At 39.4% G+C, this 9,809-nt stretch overlaps 1 protein-coding gene across 1 annotated transcript; it reads right to left on the bottom strand.

The window, feature by feature from the left end:
• Nucleotides 1-626: 626 nt before the first annotated feature.
• LOC138306795 (tripartite motif-containing protein 5-like) lies at nucleotides 627-3,687 on the bottom strand. The gene is given in 2 exon segments (XM_069247283.1): nucleotides 627-2,027; nucleotides 2,030-3,687. Coding segments are annotated over 2 exon segments (1,968 nt in total). The 5' UTR covers nucleotides 3,555-3,687; the 3' UTR covers nucleotides 627-1,584.
• Between the last annotated feature and the right edge of the window lie 6,122 nt (nucleotides 3,688-9,809).

The following is a 9,809-nucleotide window of genomic DNA, read 5'->3' as shown; positions in this document are numbered from 1 at the left end:
ACACACCTCAATGGAATAGTTCACTTGGCCGGTGAGTGGTTTGTCAGGCAATCTGTTGCAGAAGAAATTCAACTCTTTGAAACATGTGGTATTTTCCATTAAACGACTATTCCGTATTCGCATATTACAGAGTTATCTTCCCTTGCGGTTAGGTATTGATTGTGACGTCATGCGTTTGTGAGCGTAACGTCATACTTTTCGGAGAAAACGACGTGAATTGCGCTCACAAAATAATGACTTAACAATCGATACCTACCCACAAGGGAGCTAACTCCGTAATATGCAAAGACGGAGTAGAAGTAAATCAGCCATAATTTTGGTTTAAAGATATTCCACTACCGACAGAGCATGAACGCTAATCATCATTTGAACAATAAGTGATATGTACATGTATGTCAAAAGCATAAATAATATATTTTTTGCTCTTGGTGTATGCGGGATCAGTAAAGCATTCCATGTAGACCATAGTGTAACGAATTTTTTCGGGACACAATTAATTATTCTTTTTTATATATTTATCTTTAAAGGGACAATTCACTGAGGCTAATTCTGTTAGAAAACTACGAAGCAAAATATGACATAAATGTATTGTTCTACATTCCCTATGAAACATATAACAAAACGTATTACAAATTTAACGACATTGTTAAGTATTTTGATTGATACCGTTGGAATTCCAAATTGTTGATCAATATGTAAGGGATTTTTTCGGGACACAATCATTTTTATATATATATATTTATCTAAGATATGATAATATAAGAAGCTCAAAATTCTCAAGGGTGGTATTGGTGTAAAGTACGCAACTTTAGTAACTGAAGAAAAATGCTACTTTGTCTGCTCCCGTTTATGATAGAGAACAAATACCATTTGTCAGTGGTGTAGCATCTAACACACGGATGAAATCTGCGTCAATGAAAACACTGCTGTAATTGAAATAAGCAACTGAAATCGTAGTTTTTCGGTGCCAACATTTCAAAGTATCCATTTTTCAATTCTCCCGAAGAAAACCTCCACGTATACCCTATAGCCAATGCTTTTCGTAGGGATATTTTAGCGATTTCTCGGCACCTGGTTTAGGCCAAATAACCATCATAAATAGTAAGTATAAGTGATTCAGTCAGATGATGAAATTTTGATTTTGATTTTTTGTTTTGCTTTAAGCTAACATCGTGATTTTTTAACCTCGCTGGAAAACATAGCTATATCAGGTCTCCAACAGCCCACGATCCCTTCTTCATTTTTACAAAACTACATCTCAACGTGGATCATCGTATTCAAGCTTGCAGTTCGGAAGGCCTCTGCTGCTATTGTATTCTCTTTGTGTTTCAAAATTCAAATATTTGAAATTTTGCGCTCTTGACCCCTAAGTTTTCAATGCCGAACCTTTGAACTTTTGCACTCTTTTTACTTGTGTTTTAATATCAGGATATCTAGAAGCGTTTTGATACCTGAATGCTTGAATTCCACGCCGGTCTATCGTCTTTATATTGCTAAAGATTGTAAGACTGTCGAAAATATCATTGTACATGTATTCAAGTTATTGATCATAGTGGCATGTAGGTCGTTTCATTTTCCATCAGTTCAGTAGAGTTGAAAGATGCGAATGCAATTGCGCTCATCATTGGCATGATTATCATTGGATACTACAAATCTGTCACCGCAGACCGAAACTGCCTCTGGTTTCTTTATTCCAGCTGCTGAAGTAAAAAGCTCCCTGGCGCGTGTCCCGTCCCCAGACATCTGCACAAGGTTGTGTGAATCCCAACCACACACGTAGATGTTCCCCTCCCTGTCTACATCTATTCCACTAGCTGGCTTTACGACGCCAGCCTTCATCACGTCCGTGTGCCGTTTGTCGGCCGACAGTCTGGACACCGTTATTTTCCCCTCAGTGTCGTTACCTACACTGATGATTATGTCGCCCGTCACTGTATCGTTAGCCAGGTAACCAGCAGGTAGTGTTATATTGGTGTAACAGGTGATGGCTCCGTCCTGTGTAAGACTGTACACTCCTCCTCCATTCCACTCACTACAAACCTCCCGTCTGTATGTGTGATACCTTTCAAATCTTTCTCGGTGTTGATGACAGATAACAGAGACAGTTTTGAATCCTCCACTTTTACGATACGTACACCTACCCTATAGCCAGTGACTGCCACTGTATTGTTGTCCACCAAACATACATCCCGTGGATTGCCAGGAATGGTCAACTGATTCAGGTACTGCCCCTCATCTGTAAACAGCTTCAGTTTACTGTTATTCCAGTCACTCACAACCATGGTGCCATCTGGAAGGTACAAAACTCCACAAACCCAACAGTTACTCTGATCTTCTGGCATCTTTATGTTGAACTTCTTTACCGCCTTCGCCTGTCGTTCTAACATTGGCACTGGAAGAAAACCAGAGACAACAGGAAATCGTCGAGGCTTTTTCTCAATAACAATCTTCCCCAACATGGCAACACCTTCAGCTCTAGACTTAGGAAGCTGGTGCTGAATACTGACTGAAGAAGAGGAATCTCTCATGTCTTTGATCAGATCCTGACACGACTCGATCTCGGCCTGTCCTCTCTGATACATCATTATGGCCTCCGTGGGGTTGTTTTCCTCCACAGCTTTGACGGAGGACTTCATGGTACTAAGCATACCCTTCATCAGACGATCACATTGCCGTAACGATACCTCCATCTTCTCCTTCTCCTCTTTATACTTTGTAACCAATTCATCCGTGACGGCTTTCTGACATTCATCTAGCTCTTCATCAATCCTCTTGCGTAGATCCGTGATACTCTTCAGAGCCATTTCTTGATTTTGTACCAAGGTTTGAATCCGTTCATCAAAGTCCTTCACTAACGACTTCAGGACATCTGCCCCCTTCTTCAGTTTCTCTTTCATGTCTTCTAGTTGTTTCCCACTTTTTACCTTCTCTAAATATTCCCTTGCTTTAATGATAATTTCACATTGCTTGTGGAATTTGATCATACATTCAGAACATCCAAGACAATTGTGTTTCTCACAATACCAAAGCTTTTTTTCTTCATGTTGATGACATTTCGGGACCGATTCTTCCTCTTTTGACCGCCTGATATCATACTCACTGATATCTAAGATATCACAGTCAGTGTGTATGATGTCATGATACTGTTTCTTACAGCTCTCACAAAAGAACGAGTTCATCGTCTTACAGAAGAACTTAGCTTGATTCGTCATGGTACCTTTGCTCTGACAGGGTGTGCAGTATGGTAATTCAGTCGAACGTTCCTTGAGCTTGATAAGGTCCTGGATCACGACATTAGTCGGGAACTGCTCCGCCCACTTCTCCTTAGCCTCTGTTTGATTGACAGGTGAGGTCGTCCTCCGACAGATCGGACATGGGAACGATGTGTCCGACACCCTATTCTCGGAGATTTCCTTGGTGATATAGGTCCCCAGACATTCCTGACAGAAGCTGTGAAGGCAGGGTAAGGACTTGGGTTGTCGGAGTGTTTCAAGGCAGATTGGACATTCAAGTAAGTGTGAATCGAGTTCTGGAGGTCGTCCGCCTTCGGCCATTGTGAGGGTCAGTAGTGATCAAGTTATACCTGAAAATTTATTCAAATTTATATTGAATTATAACTCAATTAATGGATTGTCATAATGACATTTTATCATATGTTACAGGATCAGTTGATCATGTAATAGCATTTTATCTCTAGTTACACAGATACTAATTAACATGGATTTTTTGTCAGGAAGTCTTGTGTTAGGACCAGGGAACCTATACTATATGAGTTGCCAACCTTGCTGTTATAACTCTCCCGTAAAGATAGCAGGTTGATCGATAATTTGAGCCCCTACGGTAGACATCAATGGCAAAATGAACATAAATGTACATTTCAATCTTGATTTAGTGTCATTACATAGAATGAATTATATTAGTTAAGCAATTTACTTATCAACTTTGATCATTTTAAATAATTCGGTAACCTTTTTATTTTAATATCCAATGGATTAGACAGCTAGAATAATACTGAGATTTCCCTGTATTGGGGTGTTACAATGAAATCACAACCCGAGAGGTAATTCATGTGTACCCAACCCGAGTCTGACAATGAAATCACAACCCGAGAGGTAATTCATGTGTATCCAACCCGAGTCTGACACCGAAATCACAACCCGAGAGGTAATTCATGTGTACCCAACCCGAGTCTGACAATGAAATCACAACCCGAGAGGTAATTCATGTGTATCCAACCCGAGTCTGACACCGAAATCACAACCCGAGAGGTAATTCATGTGTATTCAACCCGAGTCTGATACCGAAATCACAACCCGAGAGGTAATTCATGTGTATTCAACCCGAGTCTGACACCGAAATCACAACCCGAGGGGTAATTCATGTGTATCCACCCCGAGTCTGAGAACCGAAATCACAACCCGAAGGTAATTCATGTGTATCCAACCCGAGTCTGATACCGAAATCACAACCCGAGGGGTAATTCATGTGTATTCAACCCGAGTCTGATACCGAAATCACAACCCGAGAGGTAATTCATGTGTACCCAACCCGAGTCTGACAATGAAATCACAACCCGAGAGGTAATTCATGACCCAACCAACCGAGAAACAAACCCCGAGGGTAATTCATGTGTACCAACCCGAGTCTGAAACCGAAATCACAACCCGAGAGGTAATTCATGTGTACCCAACCCGAGTCTGACAATGAAATCACAACCCGAGGGTAATTCATGTGTACCCAACCCGAGTCTGACAATGAAATCACAACCGAGAGGTAATTCATGTGTACCCAACCCGAGTCTGACACCGAAATCACAACCCGAGGGGTAATTCATGTGTATCCCAACCCGAGTCTGACAAAATCACAACCCGAGGGGTAATTCATGTGTACCCAACCCGAGAAAACAGCTATGAATAGGTGGGTAATTTTGTCTTTCACTTTCGGTTTACGTCATATTTCTTTCAATGCCCTTCTATCGTTTTAATTTACACATTTTTCGAAATGATAGAATGTAAAAGCGATCTTAAGGTCTACTTTCGGTTTCTATTTTAGATGCAATACAATATCATATATAGAGGATCTTACATGAGTGGCTACATGTATGCAATATGGAAATTTATATCAAACGAGTATCATTAATTTGAATATTCCATTAGCCTTTAACGAGTGTGTGGATTTCATATTGCATAGTCACGAGATGTATGGATTCTATTTATCACAAAAAACCTATTTATTCAACAGAAATAGAAGTAAAACTCATTAAGGACGTTTATAGACTTCTGAGACAATCATGCTGACGTCAATATATAGATTATGACGTCCAAAACTACGGTGTGACGTCATAATATAGTTTTAAGACACAGTCTTACCGCTATTTGTGACATTTTGCCGTATGACATGGCTGGATGGGACAGTATATGTGATATAAAGTGCATCTTTTCAATGATGGGCCTCGTAATTATAGATTAATGTACACACTAATCCAAGGATTTATATCTACGTCATTGGACACTACCAAAACCGCTTCAGCTAAGTTATGAATATGAATAATAGAACGAGTTCCTAAATATTTACTTTTAACTCCACTCAATTACTTACCACACTTATAGTCGGAGATATGCCTGTGTATGGTAGAAAGAGGATTAGATTGTTCGGATCATCTCGTTTAAATCACAAGCTCTTTATAACAGTTTTTCTTTTTTCAGTTGTAACTTGGTATCCGAGTCACTCATTATCAGTTAGTAATAGATATGACAATGAGTGACATCAGATATCAAGTTATCAAAACCTAAACACAAGCCTATCTCCGACTAAGACATGTTCGCGAATAATCCACTCGTTCTACCATACTCATGCCTATCTCCGACTACGAGATGTTCCGAATAATCCACTTCTCTTTCTACCATACACAGACCTATCTCCGACTACGAGATGTTCCGAATAATCCACTTCTCTTTCTACCATACACAGACCTATCTCCGACTAAGAGATGTTCCGAATAATCCACTCCTTCTTCCATACACATGCCTATCTCCGACTACGAGATGACCCGAATAATCCACTTCTCTTTCTACCATACACAGACCTATCTCCGACTACGAGATGTTCGAATAATCCACTCCTTCTACTATACACATACCTATCCTCGACTACGAGATGTCCCGAATAATCCACTTCTCTTTCTACCATACACAGACCTATCTCCGACTAAGAGATGATCCGAATAATACACTCCCCTTTCTACCAAACACAAGCCTATCTCCGACTACGAGATGTTTCGAATAATCCACTCCTTCTACCATACACATGCCTATCTCCGACTAAGAGATGTTCCGAATAATCCACTTCTCTTTCTACCATACACAGACCTATCTCCGACTAAGAGATGATCCGAATAAGCCACTCCTCTTTCTACCAAACACAAACCTATCTCCGACTACGAGATGTTTCGAATAATCCACTCCTTCTACCATACACATGCCGATCTCCGACTAAGAGATGTTCCGAATAATCTACTTCTCCTTCTACCATACACAGACCTATCTCCGACTAAGAGATGATCCTGAATAATCCACTCCTCTTTCTACCAAAACACATGCCTATCTCCGATTACGAGATGTTTCGAATAATCCACTCCTTCTACCATACACATGCCTATCTCCGACTAAGAGATGATTCCTAATATATCCACTTCTCTTTCTACCATACACAGACCTATCTCCGACTAAGAGATGATCCGAATAATCCACTCCTCTTTCTACCAAACATAAGCCTATCTCCGACTACGAGATGTTTCGAATAATCCACTCCTTTCTTCCATACACATGCCTATCTCCGACTAAGAGATGTTCCCTAATAATCCACTTCTCTTTCTACCATACACAGACCTATCTCCGACTAAGAGATGATCCGAATAATCCACTCACTCTCTTTCTACCAAACATAAGCCTATCTCCGACTACGAGATGTCCCGAATAATCCACTTCTCTTTCTACCATACACAGACCTATCTCCGACTACGAGATGTTCCGAATAATCCACTACCTCTACCATACACATGCCTATTTCCGACTACGAGATGTTCCGAATAATCCCACTTCTCTTTCTACCATACACAGACCTATCTCCGAATAAGAGATGATCCGAATAATCCACTCCTCTTTCTACCAAACACATGCCTATCTCCGACTACGAGATGTTTAGAATAATCCAATCCTTCTACCATACACATGCCTATCTCCGACTACGAAATGTTCCGAATAATCCACTTCTCTTTCTACCATACACATGCCTACATGTATCTCCTACTACGAGATGTTCCGAATAATCCACTTCTCTTTCTATCATACACAGACCTATCTCCGACTAAGAGATGATCCGAATAATCCACTACCTCTACCATACACATTCCTATTTCCGACTACGAGATGTTCCGATAATCCACTTCTCTCTCTACCATACTCAGACCTAATCTCCGACTACGAGGTATGATCCGAATAATCCATTCCTTCTACCATACACAAGCCTATCTCCGACTAAGAGATTATCCGAATAATCCATGCCTCTTTCTACCATACACAAGCCTATCTCCTATCTGTCTCCTTGCCGAGACACACCAAGGTCTTTAAATGTGGTAGTTTCTGCTCCTGCTTAGCGCACAGCATAACAGGGAGTGGGACGACTGGTTCGCCCGTTGTCAGTATAATATGACCGGCTGTTTTGTGATGCTTGGTGTTTTCGGCGGCATGCTTCAGTGATATAGAACTATAAAAAGGGTAGGAGTTCCACTATACAAGAAGACGCAACATGAATATACCGCAGTCTCCCAAAACAACCACCTCGCATAACACACACACAACACACTGCAACATGGGGGCCGTCCTTACATGACCCTGGCTGTTAATAGGACGTTAATTAAATCAAACAAACAAATGTATATAAATATGAAAACGAATATCTGAATTTCACCTGTCAAGCAGCGTTGCTATTGTTTTAAGTGGTGCCGAAACGGATCCACATTACGACGGTAACTCGTGACCGGGGTATCACACTACAGAGAAACTAAGTTTGTTACTATAGAGAAAATAAGCTTGTTACTATAGAGAAACTAATTTTGTTACAACAGAGAAAAAGTTAAGTTGTTACTACAGAGAAACTAAGTTTGTTACTGATAGAGAAACTAAGTTTGTTACTACAGAGAAACTAGGTTTGTTACTACAGAGAAACAATAGGTTTGTTAACTATTAGAGAAAGAAGTTTGTTACTACAGAGAAACTAAGCTTGTTACTATAGAGAAACTAAGCTTGTTACTATAGAGAAAGAAGTTTGTTACTACAGAGAAAACTAGGTTTGTTACTACAGAGAAACTAGGTTTGTTACTACAGAGAAAACTAAGTTTGTTACTATAGAGAAACTAAGTTTGTTACTACAGAGAAACTAGGTTTGTTACTACAGAGAAACTAGGCTTTGTTACTATATATTTTCATTTTCGTTTTCACTTTCCTATATAACCTTACTAACCGGGCAATCGTTTACACTCGCGTAAACGCAGAGGGGTTTGCTGCGCAAGAACACAAACCAAAACACTGACTGCCGCCCTTATGTGAATGCGCATACGGTTAGGCTAAAAATATATGCCATTACATGGGTTCGATATCAACATTAGTTTGAATGCAATGGGAAGCATTGTGTTTAATATCAAAAAATAAAAAAATGAAAACATATGAAAATAAATGGATTAAAAACGATAAAGTTATTGTGGAACTATATTTTATTTACTCCCGGAACTTGACACATGTTCCCCGCCAAATTGGAGTCAGCTGTTTCGCGATTCCATCAATTACTCAGCTGTTCCATCAATCGTTTATATCGTTGAAAAAAAAACGAAGGTTTATTTCACTGGAACACTAAATTTAAATGAAATGGTCGGTCGAAATGTAAATATAAGGAATGTTTTTAATTTTTGTTGTTTACTGGTGTGTAAACTGCATTTTTTGTACATATATTTCAACATGACGCGCTGGACGCGCGTCATTTAAAATATATGTACAAAAAATGCAGTTTACACACCAGTAAACAAACAAAAAATAAAAATCATTCCTTAAATATTTACATTTTCGTTTTCACCTTCCTATATAACCTTACTAACCGGGCAATCGTTTACACTTGCGTAAACGCAGAGGGGCTGCTGCGCAAGAACACAAACCAAAACACTGACTTCCGCCCTTATGTGAATGCGCATCCGGTTAGGCTAAAATATATGCCATTACAAGGGTTCGATATCAACATCATTTCAAATGCAATGGAAAGCATTGTGTTTAATATTAAAAATATAAAAAATAAAAATATATGAAATAAATGGATTAAAAACGCTAAAGTTATTGTGGAAACTATATTTTATTTACTCCCCGGAACTTGACACATTTTCCCGCCAAATTGGAGCCAGCTGTTTCGCGATTCCATCAATTAAGCTAGTATATAAATAATCCGAAATAAAAGGCCAAATTAATTCAAAGTAAAATCCATTCATCAATTACTCAGTGTTCCATAAATCGTATAACGTTGAAAAAACGGATCCACCGGAACACTAAATTTAAAGAGAAACTAAGTTTGTTACTACAGAGAAACTAAGTTTGTAACTACAGAGTAAGTTTGTAACTACAGAGAAAACTTAGTTTGTGACTTCCGAGAAACTAAGTTTGAAACAGATAAACTAAGTTAATTTCTGTAAAACCGATCATCGAAATCTGATACGGTGTTGGCGCGAACAAACTCGTCTATTAGGACGACTGGTTATTAGTATGTTCCGG

The sequence above is a fragment of the Argopecten irradians genome, chromosome 13 (genome assembly GCF_041381155.1).
Source record: "Argopecten irradians isolate NY chromosome 13, Ai_NY, whole genome shotgun sequence".
Taxonomy (NCBI): domain Eukaryota; kingdom Metazoa; phylum Mollusca; class Bivalvia; order Pectinida; family Pectinidae; genus Argopecten; species Argopecten irradians.
Note: the sequence above shows the minus strand (reverse complement) of the source record. Positions and strands in the feature narration are given on the sequence as shown.